Source organism: Onychomys torridus, chromosome 1 (genome assembly GCF_903995425.1).
Source record: "Onychomys torridus chromosome 1, mOncTor1.1, whole genome shotgun sequence".
NCBI lineage: Eukaryota > Metazoa > Chordata > Mammalia > Rodentia > Cricetidae > Onychomys > Onychomys torridus.
In genome coordinates, this window is record NC_050443.1 from 169,468,226 (window position 1) to 169,481,710 (window position 13,485).

At 43.0% G+C, this 13,485-nt stretch overlaps 1 protein-coding gene across 5 annotated transcripts in view; it reads right to left on the reverse strand.

The window, feature by feature from the left end:
* Nucleotides 1–9,291, reverse strand: part of Sorcs1 (sortilin related VPS10 domain containing receptor 1) — a 535,816-nt gene extending 526,525 nt beyond the window's left edge. For 3 of the 5 annotated variants that reach the window (XM_036172201.1, XM_036172174.1, XM_036172182.1), the window contains exon 1: nucleotides 8,302–9,034. In XM_036172201.1, coding sequence (XP_036028094.1) covers nucleotides 8,302–8,859 — 558 coding nt within the window. In that variant the 5' untranslated portion in view covers nucleotides 8,860–9,034. Of the gene's footprint in view, nucleotides 1–8,301 lie in introns of all 5 variants that reach the window. The other 2 variants (XM_036172192.1, XM_036172212.1) reach the window with 1 other exon arrangement.
* Nucleotides 9,292–13,485: the final 4,194 nt, after the last annotated feature.

Consider the following 13,485-nt stretch of genomic DNA (forward strand, 5'->3'; position numbering starts at 1 on the left):
TTTTTGCAGAGGTTAGGGATTTGATCAATCTGTGCCCTGAAGCAACTGACTTCTCAGCAAAGCATCATATGTCAGTGACCTGAGAATGGAGTAAGGCCAAAGAGGGTGCCCCAAAATGTGTCATTTGTACCAAGAGTTTCCTTTTAAGTCCTCTTCCTTGACTTCTGGAGCTCTCACTTTCAGAAATATCAAAAACAAACCCCTAAGAGAGGTAGCCCCATCTAGCAATTAAAGCTTTGAATTCAAATATGGCAAAAGGCAAATATTTTCTTGGATATACTTCAGCTGGGCAACCTTGTGAGAGTTCTTTAGGCTGGGATAGTCACAGATTTAGAGACAAAACAGTGGCAACTAGTTTGTAAAGGCACCATGAAGACCGAATGTCACAAACTGATGGCCCATAGCATGTTCTCAGTGAGCAGCTGCCCACTAACTTGATGGCTATTTATATTATCAAGAGAGGTCTCTGGGCTGTCCATTAATTTGTCTTCACTGGATATAGACCACTGCCCCCAATAGTCAGCAAACTCACCTCGATTCTTCTCCCCTATAAGTTGTACAAAGAAAAAAAGAAAGTAATAACTGGTGACTCAGTTTAATTCATAGGCAAATAAAATCCATTAGTATTAATTCACATTGACACTCTAGGTTCCCTGAACTGAGGCAACTTTTAGTATTATTTTTAATTAGAACTCAATTGTGTAAAACAGTTATGGAGAGAAGTGGTAGCAGTATTCTACTCCTCACCCTCCCACCCCAGCTAATGTAACCCCAGTCCTATGTAATGGCTTCTCTGCAGTACATTAACAGTGGAATGTAGATTTCACATGGGGTACTGTCAGGAAGCTCACTGCCAGAATGTCCCTTCATCTCTTTTTAAAATCACTATTTCAAGGTTTAAAGCATACAAAGAACATGACTTTAGATGAAGTCTCATTCTCTGAAGCCAAAGCAAATAACCTGAACAGCTGAGCTCAGCTAAAGTTGAGAGCATAGAATTTGGAGTCCCGTGGCCACATGCACACTTCTCAACACAATGGCTACAGGTGCACAGTCTTTACCTACCCCTGAGGCTAGGATGTAACTATATTCTAACACCTGTCTGGCAAGGGGCTGCAAGCAGTGTAGCTACACAGTGTAGCCAAATGTTTCTGGATTTCTTAGTATACAAAAATGACCTGTTTAACAGCAAGGCCATGGTTTCCCTCTCTCAGAAATGTAGACTAAAGTAGTCTCTCCCACCTCACAGGATTGTGCTTAGAATAAAAGTAGGGTAACAGAAGTAATGTTCTAGTCTTTGAGAACTGAAGCATTTTGTAAAAGGAAAAATGGGCTGTAACTCATCTCAAGTGTTAAAGCAACATTCAGACATGCTACAGAAACAGAAACAATATCTTTAGATACATGTAGAATAGCAGGAAGAAATAGGAGTATTCACATCCTTTCTTTGTTCCACACCTACATCTTAGAACAGGCTGCTTTCCTACTATCAGTGTTGTACAGTAAGGTCCCACCTTTGTGCCATCAGTTACTTGACTAGTCCAAGAATCCCATCTGAGCAGAGTTTGAGCTCCACAAGAACAATCTTTAAGTTTTCATGGATCTTGGCCTTGCCTCACCCTGATCACATCTCTTCTCTGGCATTGACTGCAGACACAGACACAGCAGAGAGGCTATTTGGACAGTTTTTGCTATCAGGAGTAGGAGGTGCAGTATCCACACTCTCCATGAAGAACTGCAGGGTGCATTGAGATATACAGTTAGACAAGACAAATCTTTTAACATATATTTAGTGACTCACATAAGCTGGCCGGTAGTAAGGGGCAAATTAATTTTCCACATGGCAGAGCTGAGGATATATTTGACTAAAAACCTAAACAATGGCAAGTCACTTTGTGGTGGCAGTCGTAGTATATAGAGAAAAATATGTCAAAATAAAAATGAAAGAGTGATGACTCCAACTGATATGTAATGTAAGAGTTGTTATGGCTTTCAGTGACCATGGCAGTTTCTGCTCATTTACTAGCCATGGAATACAAACAAACTCACTGCAAGATTGATATGAATACTCTTTTCTTCCATTATTCTTTTAAGACTATTGTTAGGATTTAAACTTATTGGTGAAATTATTAAGGCCGCTCCACGTAGTTAAAAGGGAGGTTTATTTTGTGGGGTAGCTTACAAATGAAGGGATAGGTTGCAGGGTCTGGGAAAGGTATGGCACAGTCTGGCATTATTCTCTGGAGAACTCTGCTCAGTCTACCCCCAGCATCCAGGGTCCTGGAACCAAGAGATCCCTCTCCTTTTGATCCGGGGTCTTCAGCTCCTCTCTCAGACCCGCCTTGTAGGCATGACCATTACTGAAGCCTCAATGGGGATTGGAACTTCCAGGCCAAGGCTGGAATGGCTACCCTCTACATAAACTTGCAACACAGGATTTAATACAGTTAGTTAGATTTCCTAGATACAGGTAGTAATGGGCCTGCCTCTTCTCAACTGTTTTTTATGCAATCTGTTCAACTCAAAATGCCTTTATTATACTCTCTAATTACTTGAATTTTTCCATTTATTCGGCTCCAAGGGAGCATTTGCCCTATAATAAAGCTTGAAGATATTGAGTCCACCTTTAAAATCCTACTGTAAGCTCCTCTGCTCCAAAGACCACGGATCTGCTCTAGTCTCTTGTGAGAACTCTGAGTACAAGACTGAAAGCTCTGTGAGGGTAAGAATTCCTTCTTTTTATTTTTGTGTTCCACTTCACAGACATCCCCATGCCAGGGAATGATGAGTATTTGGAGTTCAGCAAGTATTTGTAGAATTAAAAGTAAATAAAATTCATGTGAGGCTCTCATCATAATGTTGACATGTGTCAATCAGTCCTAGCATGTGAGTAGTTATTCTTCTCCTTAGTAAATTCATTATCTCACCTGCCTTCTCAGCCCAGCCTATGGATGTCTAAGGAACTACTTTAAAAGAATATGGATGGACTCCCTAGAGTTAATTTCCTCTAAAAAATGCCCATCAAACATCTAAGAGGTTTTTATTTTCCAATTTTACCATGTTTTCTGGCCTTCAATACAAAAATAGCACATTTATTAACACAAAGATGTGATTAAAACAAATCCAGTAAACCATATGCTACTGTGAATCTATAAGCACAGATTGAAATGAATGTTTCTGTAGAGCTCAAAAAGTATGTGATAACTCAGAAACAAATTTGTACATGGGTGTTGGGGGGAAAGAGAACCACGTGAAATAAGAGCTCTGTCTGTTTCCTTGGTGAGAGATGTAGGTCATTGTGTCAGGTCCATATCTCAGCCTCTCTGACTTCACTCTAGTTAAATGTGGTGGGTGTCAGAGGTCTGCATGTTGCATGCCACATGGAGTTCACCGTAAGGAATATTCTAATTTATTCAAATCATCGCAGAGGATGAAATCGAGGATATGAAATTACAGCATGATGTAACTGCATACAAGTAACTAACTCTCTATTTTGTCATTCTTAATTACCAGTAGAAAAGTTTTCTTTTCATCTAAAGAAGCATTGCTTATCAAGTACTTGCTAATGCAAAGTACTTAATATATTTGACATTAAATCTTCAAGGAAAAATTAAACTATTGAAGACATATCACTCCAGTGTCTCAGATGAGGCACCTAAGCCCCAAAGAGCTCACGTGATTTCTCAAGGCAATGTGGTCAAAATCAGGAGAGTTAAGAAAGGAACTGAGATCCATCTATTTCTAATACAGCTGCCTGCTAAGCACCACCATATTACGTCAAATCAGTGTTCGTTAAAAGCATAAAGGACCCACTGGAGAAGTAAGAATGTGAGCTTCCTAAGAAAAACTGAAAGTCTTTTTTCACTTTATTTAAAAATAAAAATGAGTCAGGTCAGAAAAGAAAGAAGGGGGGCACCGTATCAAAACATTTTGCCAAATTACTGACACTCTACCCCTTTATAAGATCTGATGTGTCATTAAATAAGACAAAAGAAAAAAGTCTATTCCTAAAGATAAGCACAGAACTGAATGATCTTAGGTTACCCTTCTTGAATCACCAGGTGCAGATTCCACCTCTCACAAAAGATGAAGATGTGGGTGGATGAGAGAACAACCAACTCCCTACTCACAGTGACTTGTGTGATGATAGGCATACAGTAAAGGCTAGAAGAGGAAGCCTTTAGCCCAGAAGATGCCTTCCTATTACCATCAGACACCAACTCAAACTGGGATTATGAATTATAAAGAGTCCAAAAGCTTGAGTATTCTGTCTACCTAAAATCTCCTAAGGCAAGCTGTTTTGGGGGTGTCAGAACATGTGACTACAGACACCCCATTCCTGCTCTGTGCACTCATGAATGATTTTCTCTTGGCAACCTTTGCTCTTGGAGCCTTAGTTTCCTCGTCTATGTAAGATTCTACTCAAGAGGATTAGGGGGGATAGTGAATGGAAGGTACCTGCCATGCCCCAGTGGGAACTCAATTTATTCAGTAAGGTTGGGTATAAATGTTAACTCTAGCAACCATTAAAGGGAAAGATGTGGTGATATTGTATCCTAATAAAGCTTGCCTTGAGGATCAGAGGACAGAGCCAGCCACTAAATTAAACATAGAGGTCAGGCAGTAGTGACACACACCTTTAATCCCAGGAAGTAATATGGCAGGACACAGAAAGGTATATAAGGCATGAGAAAACAGGAACTCGCTCTCTTGAGGATGAGGATTTCATAGAGGTAAGCTAGTGGCTGGCTGTTCTGCTTCTCTGGTCCTCAAGGCAAGCTTTATTAGGGTACACAATATATCACCACACAAAGCGACACAGGAAGGCTGATCAGGCCATCATATTCTCTGATGAGTACAAATCAAAGATCTCATGGTGCAAAATCTAAGTAAAAAGTTCTGTTAACAAATCACTTAACACTATTGCCAGTGAGAAAGAGCCTGGGTGATGAATTGAAATATTCAAATTCACTTCAGCATAAAGATATGAAAGGGAGATATTAACACTTGTCTCCTACTTACCATCTACGAGTGATTTTATAGATTAGTGAATATAGCACTTTAAAATCCCTTGGGATGAAAGTATCAACACATACAACACCATGAACACATATATAGACAAATACATTTTGTAACACTCCAAGGATTACTATATAAATTTAGATCAGGGCACAGCATGCCTGGAATGAGTAGGATAGGGACAATATGTTCTTGCTTATGACACTAAGCTTATGACAAATGATTCATACCCAGCACCTTTCATGCCAGAAGATTCCCCCCAGGTGTTCCACCAACTCTAGCAACCGTTTCCATCAAGGGAGAAGACTACAGTGTGGAGGAAGTACATCCCTCCCACAGATGAGGCACAACAGTCATTGTCTCTACACAACTGCACAAATCCAACAGCTGACAGGGCAGGAAAAAGAAGGGAAGGAGATGAGAGACCAATCCAGAGTTGCTCACCGGTTTGAGGGGCAGCCCCTAATTATCATGCATTTGCACCTTGAACTCAGGTGTTATTGTAATCAAAGGCTCCGTTTAGCACAAGATTTTAGACACTGTGTCACATGTGTCCCTGAGAACTGGAAAAAAGACTCATGGGACAGTGGGAATATCTAAGTGTGAAAACATGGGAATTCCTAATATTGCCCTCAGGTTTAAATAAGTAGATTTCTCACTCTGGAGAAATATGATAAAATTGAAAGTAAGTCCAAAAGATTTCTAGTCATAGTACCTATTTATGAGTAACTTGACATATAATTCTTGGACAGTAATCAAGAAGTATCCCTCACCTTAAACGGATTCCACACCCACAGCATGAACAACATACTGTGGTAAAACACTAGTGAGCTGATCTGGAATTCAGGTCTCCCTCTAATTTCATTGCACAATGTTGTCCAAAAGTATCTTTCTGAAACCTTTCTCTTTACAAAATATTTTAATCTTTCTATCTCCAAGGAGTCTGATCCAGATAAGCAGGACTGTCTTTATTTAATGAACCTGGATAAACACTGTTTCTCTTTCTTCATCATCTACATAAATACATGATATGACAGAAAAATTACTTGTGAGATACTCAGGTCAGGACTTGGGAGGGGAGTGGAGGTAACTGTGGAATATGAGACTTCAGAGGATCAAAATCTCACCCTGTGGTTAACATGATTTGAGTGTTCAAACCTTTAACACTCACCGTCTTCATTATTTCCTACATTTTCTTAGGTTCCTGTCTAAGTCCTACCCCTAGTAAGCCCAACTCAACTCATATGCATCTAGAAGAAGAAGAAGAAGAGGAAGAAGAAGAAGAAGAAGAAGAAGAAGAAGAAGAAGAAGAAGAAGAGGAGGAGGAGGAAGAGGAGGAGGAGGAGGAAGAAGAAGAAGAAGAAGAAGAAGAAGAAGAAGAAGAAGAAGAAGAAGAAGAGGAGGAGGAAGAAGAAGAAGAGGAAGAGGAAGAGGAACAGGAACAGGAACAGGAACAAGAACAAGAACAAGAACAAGAACAAGAACAAGAAGGAAAGCTGGCAATGCTTGGCACCATTTCTTAAATGGAGGTTATAATTTGCCAAAGATGTACTCTCCAAGATCTTTTAAGAGATGAACTAAAGTAGAGGTCTAATGGGTAAGTAATATTTTACAACTTGAATTACACTAAAAGCCAGAAATATTTGGAGTCCAAAGTTTTATCTTTCTTTTTTCTTTTTAATACAACAAGAGCTCATGCATTTGTTGTATACAAAATCTCCTCCTAAAGCCAGAGCTTTGAGTTAATCACTTAAGGGAGCCTGAGTTAATCAGCCATCATAGGAAGATTCTAGTTAAAATTAAAGGATCAATTTTAGTAGCTATGATACAAAAAGATGAGGTAGTTAAAGCAATGCACCAGGATAATAGTGTCCAGAACTTGAGTAGAAAGAATTTTAGCTTTAGTTTTTTTTTTTTTTTTTTTTTTTTAGTTATTAAAGCCACTCCTGAGAACCAGCTTGAACAGCAGCCTCCTTCACTCTGTCACGAAGGCTGCACTGGAAAGAACCCCAGGGGCCGTCCTCAGTACAGGATAGGCTAGATCGCCAAATGCATGACACCATATATTTCAAAACCTTCTCAGCTCTCATTAAAAACCCAACGATGAACATAGCTCAGTGAGGTGGCACTTGTTGGCACAGTTCCTGGCATGCGCACCACAAACACGAAACATTTTCAAAGGTACCAGGTTGCATAGACTGTGCACAGTGTAGACACGATCTCCATCATCCAATGGAAGCTGCAACTGAGACGCTCCCCCTTTCACAAACCTTTAACTTTTCGTGTGGGCTTCACAGCAGCCTAGAGAACTTTACACTCTTTTAAATCGTCTTCAATTATCACCGTCAAAACTGGCTCTTTACTGTTTCAGAGTATTGAAGTTTCTACATTTGGGTTAAACTGTACAGTTGCCTCAGATTTCAAACATCCAGGGTTTTCTGAAAGTCTGAAGCTCCTGATAGAATCAGCGGCTTTCACCCTAAATCTCTCAGGGACTGAAATCTCTTCCCTGGCTTCATAAGGGAAATTCAAATCTTTATTTGAGCTCCTCTGTAGAGGAGGTCAGTCGTGGGAAAACAGGGAGTTGTTGTCACTGAGATCTATCTATCTGATCGTCCCCAGGCTGACCATGCCTGAGAACAACTGCCCTTTCATGGGCTAGAAAAGCCCTCGCTCTCAAAACGCACTTGCTAATACTGTCGGAAGATGCTGGGGAGGCTATGCACTGAAACTTGCATCCATTTGGTCCACAAAAAGATAATAATACTAAAGGGCACCTTATATCGCACTGCAGTTCGCTTCTCTTGGGCGGAACAAGGGGCTATGCGTTCTGTATAAAAATAAAATAAAAAGCCCACACACGACTTCTCCGTGCACTCCATAAGTCTATCCAGGTAAGGAAAAGTCCCTTAAGGAATTTCAGTGGGCTTGGATATTAACCCTTTGAGATCTGCCTTAAAACTCTTTATCACTCCCCCACCATGGTTCTTGGTCTTCAGTTCCACCTTCCAGTGGTACTGAAGAAAAAAAAAAAAAAAAAGATCTGCCTGTTCAGTTCCAGTATGAACCTTGTGATTTGGAGAAGACTCCGATGGTGAGAGCGGGAGGGCTCCCTAGTAGGCACCATTAACTCCTGAGGGAGGCCCCCGCTGGAAAGACTTCATAGTGCAGCAATCTCCCAAGTCCAGAAACCTCTTTCCCCCAAATTCTCCATCAGATCTCCTAGTGGACAGTAACCCTTTCCTTCTCTCACCCCTTACCCCACAATTCCATTCTACTCACGCTGCTGTTGTGGCCAGACCAGTGGACCATAGCTTGGTTGTGTGCTGAGTCTCCAGTCAGCGCAAACGTGGTGCTGGTCAGTCTCAGCTCCTCCATCCGGAAGCGGGTGGCTTTGTCCGGGTCCCGCGCGCCAGTCCCAGGCCCCTTCTGCCCTCCATCCCTTAGCATGCCCGGGCGGCTCCGACTCGCACCCTCTCCGGGTTCAGTCTTCTCAGGATCCGCTCCACTCCGTCTCCTTCGGCTAGAGCGTGCAGCGGTGGCCACTGACACCCTGCTGCCCCCGGCTCGCTCCAGAGACAGCGCCCGGTCCCCGGGGGCCACTTCGAACAGGGGTCTCATGAGAAGGGGCGGGGGCGTGGCAGGAGCCCGACCTAGCGGTCCCGGGTGAGGAAAACCTCTTGGCGTCAGGGTCCAGCGTGGGGTCGAGCCAGGGTGCTGCGAGGGGCAGCAGGAGCGGCTGCTGCAGACTCCGGGAGCTAAGAGCACCAGAAGCCCCACGCCGGCCAGGAGCGCGCTCAGCTGGACCGGGGAGCCGCCGCCGGCGCCAACTTTTCCCATCGCGGGAGCAGAAAGAAACGGAGAGGGGATCCCAAACCGAAGGCAGGCGGCGGCGCCGGGCTCCGGGATGACGGCGGAAGGTTGTGCGCTCAGGACCCCAACTCCATGCAAGTTGGGCCGCGGCGGGGCGCGCTGAGGCGGCGCCGGGCAGGTGGCTGCCGCTCGCCCGGGCTGGTCTAGTGTGGAGCGCGCGGGCTGGGACCGAGCTGCGAGCCTCCGCCGCGCGGGGGTGGAGCCGAACTGAAAGTCACGGGCGGAGCGGGCGCCGTGCGCTGGCTGGCGACGCGGCAGGGAGGGCGGGCGCTGCCGGGGCTCCGAGCGCTGCGCACAGGGCTGCGGGAACCGGCTCTGCAGACAACGACCCTCCCCTAGGTGCGCGGAGTCCCAGCAAGCAGCCCGCGCACTCGTCCCCTGGGGGCGGCCAGCTCCAGCCTTCCCGAGCAGGCGCTGTAACGGGTTTCCTATTTCTGTTTTCTTTTTCTCTTCTCTGTGGCTGTTTCCTCTCTTTCTCTCTCGCCCTCTCCTTTTTCTGGTCTTTTCCAGTTTAGGAGATGAGGATGTGTGAGCTCTTGCTCTTTTCCCCTCTTAAACTGGGTGAGTTGGCATCTAGTCCTTACTCTGAGCAGAGCTTGGGTGTTCTGGCTTGCGGAAGATCCCAGAGAGCGATGTAATTAACTGCCTCTGTGTGTGCCTCCTGTGTGTGTGTGTGTGTGTGTGTGTGTGTGTGTGTGTGTGTGTGTGTGTGTGTGTGTGTGTGTGTGTGTGTGTGTCCTCGTAGTCTAAGCATGTGTCTATAGCTGGGAAGATTTTTCCTTTTTCCCCTCTCTGTGATCCCTCCTAAGGTTCCTTTTCTGGCCTCTTTTAGCATCCCCAGTCATCGAAAATAGTTGCACTTAACAACACATTTTTAAAGTTAAGGTTCCCCAAATATTTTGTAGCTATAAAGGGAAACTAAAGTTGGAAGAAGTAACCTGTTTGCTGTTTTATTCTCGGTGCTTGGCAACAGTGGACTGAATGGTAGGATTGACTTAGCCAGTGTGAGTTTGTTACAGATCTGTATATCCAACAAATATAGGGAAGGATTTATATGTACCTGGTGTCACCGGTGTCACGCCCAGGGTTGCTAACACACTCATTCAGAACCCCCTGAGCAACTCAGTGCTTAATGGTGTTTGCTGTGGGACATCAGGCAATTGAGCTTCCTACATGTTAAATTAAGTAGTTCATTAGTTGACCTTTAAAATCCTTTCTGATCCTAAAATTCTGTAATTCTATGATTGTAATATCAACCTACCCCAAATCCCCTGATACTGTTCAGAAGTTCAGATAAGGATTTATAGTAGGTGAGAGGGCTTTGAAAATTACAGAGTTTCTCAAAAACCAAGCCCTTTTCAAACTGATAGTTATTTCTAAGGTTTGAAATGCCTTCGAATCCCTTTAGAGTTTTCATGTACCAGATGATATCCTCTTAAGCACATGAGAGTATGAGATTATTGAATGAATATTTATGGATTGGATAAACATGCTGTAAAATAGTGTCAATTTCAGTTTCAATTTGATTTTCGTTGGTTCACTCTTAGAATCATCATATTACTCTATAGAAGTCTAAGTTTGTAATGAACCCCACTTGAAAGTGATACACAGTGATAATTAATCTTCAGTTAATGAAACTTTTCTAACCATGCTCCAGAGGACAACTTTTTTGATAAAAATGTATTCCAGAGAGATGTCTCATAGTGATGGCTCCTACAGCTCGAGCCTGTAATCCGAACACCTGGGATACTGAGCTGGGATGATCTCTGCTGATTCAAGCCTAGGAGAGGACCTAGCAGAGCTACAGATGTGTCTAGGCTACCGAGTGGGACAAACAAATAAAATAACGGGTCTAAGTTGTTCTTAAGACCAAAGCAGCAAGGAAGTAAGCTCATAGGGACCACTTATATCAGGAATCACCTACACATGTCCTCTTGATATTAAAGACAAGGACTCTTTGAAAAATACCATCATTCTACAACTACAGACCTGAAAGAGAAACACATTCGGCAGATTGTAGCCTCTACAGAGAGGCTAGAGTCAGGAATCTTTTCTCCTCCCTAGGCTTCCAGTCCACTCTTCCGAAGTCCTGGATGGCCTTGTTCCTCCCCTTAGAAAGAATTTTAGAGCAAGGCAGGGCTACTCTTTGCTTAATGCTTTGTTTCTATACTCTGCTAACCTTCTTTGCAATCTGGATAAATGAGTAGGAGTTACCCCAGGAAAGAGAAAACACAGAGTAAAGAATCAGAACCCAATAAATTCCCATCCAAAAAAGAGGACCGGAAAAAAAGAGCAAAATGGGGAAACAAAAATTAGCTTGAGTTTCCTGGCCTTGGATGTTGCTTCACTAAAATTTTAGGTTTAAAATAGATCTCTTCCTGAAAGAATTAAAAACAAATGGAGTGGAATTTTCTTCCTAGAACATGCACATTCCATCTTTTCCACAAACATGTGTTAAGATGATCCCCTAACTGTCATCACAGAGCCTTCATGCAGTCACTGAAGGAAGCAGATGCAGAGATCCTCAGCCAAGCATCAGGCCAAGCTCCAGGTGTCCAGTCAAAGGGAGAGAAGAGGGATTCAATGAGTAAGGGGCATCAAGATCATGATGGGGGAACCTACAGAGACAACTGAGCCAACTAGTGGGAACTCATGAACTTTAGACTATTCGCTGTGGAGCCTCCATGGGACTGGACTAGGCCCTCTGCATAATCGAGACAGTTATGTACCTTGATCTGCTTAAGGGCCCCCGTGGCAGTAGGATCAGGATCCATCCCTAGTGTATGAGCTGGCTTTTTGGAGCCCACTGCCTATGGGGGGAGACACCTTACACCACCTTCATGCAGGGGGAGGGGTTTTGATCTGCCTCAGCTAAATGTACCAGGTTCTGCTGACTCCCCATGGGAGACCTTACTTTGTCTGAAAAGGAGATGGGGGAGGAATTGGGGGAGGCATGCTGGGGGGCAAGAAGAGGGAAGGGAGGGGGTTCTCTGTTTGGTATGTAAATGAATAAAAAAAATTTAATAAGAAAAAAAGATGATCCCAGGAAAGCCAGGTGTGGGACTTATGTCTGTAATTCTATCAATGGAGAAGCTGAGCATTGCCCCAAGTTTGAAGCCAGCCTGTGCTATATAATAGGTTCTAGGGCTGTCTGGGATACAGAGTACAATCTTGTCTCAGAAAAAAATAATAGAATATCTCAACAACAACAAAAACAAAAAATATCTCAAGAATAATCACTCTAAAGTGGTGACTACAGTTCACTCACTGAGACTTCATTGTGGATAGGTAAAAATTTTAAGCCCCAATTTTCGTTATCCTTTGGTGAAGATAAAATTACACAATTGTGGATAAAATTGGCCCCATGTAATACTGTATGTATGTATGTGTTCATTTTATTTCCCAAATGACTTTTCTCAACAAGTAGTAGGAAAAAGTAGCAGAATCCCCTAAGCCATGCATTCCTCATTGTCAAAAGTCCACAGCAACAGGTGAATCACAGGGAACTCTGTTTCACATTATGTTCAGTTCATCAATATGCTATAAGTTATTACATTTTTACATTTATTTTAGCATTTTTGTGTGTATATGTGTGTGGGTATACTTGCCATGGTGTGAGTGTAGAGTTCAGAGGACCAATGTGGATAGAGGATTGTTTCCTTCCACCATGTCAAATTTGGGAGATGAAATTCATGTCCTTAGGTTACCAACCCAGCTATTGCCTGTATGCTGAGCCATCTCACTGGCCCTAATAGGTGTTATTATTATTGTACTGTGAAATTGTTATTAGAAAACTAATGTCACAGACTGAAGGGATTATACATTGATGATTCCTATGAGGAGGGTTTTTGATTTGCACATGGAAAATATGCCACTGCTGTCTAGGTCACCATCAAATGTTTCATTAGGAATAGTGTTATGGTCTCTGTCCTGTATCATTCTCTTAATAGTGACTTCTTGGTGTTACTTAATCCTGTGGTTGCTTTCTTTGCTAGTAACACCCCTCAAAACGTGAGGATAAGGATGATAGAAGCCTTATTAATCTGCTCTTTCCTCAGTGTCTCCCTCAGTGCCTTTTCATTAAGAGCTCAATAAAGAACAACTGCCTAGCTCTATAGAAACACTACCCACATCTCAGCTGGCAGGGAACACTGTAAATCAGATGTATCCTCTCTGTGAGAACCTGTGTTCCAGACTTTAAATATTCCAGTTTACATGGTTCCTCTGAACTTTCTTTCAGCTAAATATTACCATTTTATCCACTTTGCAGATGATATTAAACAACTGCCACCCAGGGTCACACTGCCATTTAGTGCCCAAGGCAAGGCTTCTGCATTCCATTCCTCTTGGAGTACTTCCTACTCTAAATTCAGCTGGCAGACCACACTTGGTGGGGAGTTTCTATGGATTAGGCACTCAGTTCAAGCTTAGTCTATATCAGTAACATTGAACAAATAATGCTGTAAAAAGTAAGTAAGGGGCTATTTTGTGGAGGGAGAGGAGGCAAGTGTATCAGTAGTCTACATCTGCTTACCTTTATTTGCTCTGCATGAGGAGGTGATGCTAAGTAGGGTGGAATATTCATCACTGCCA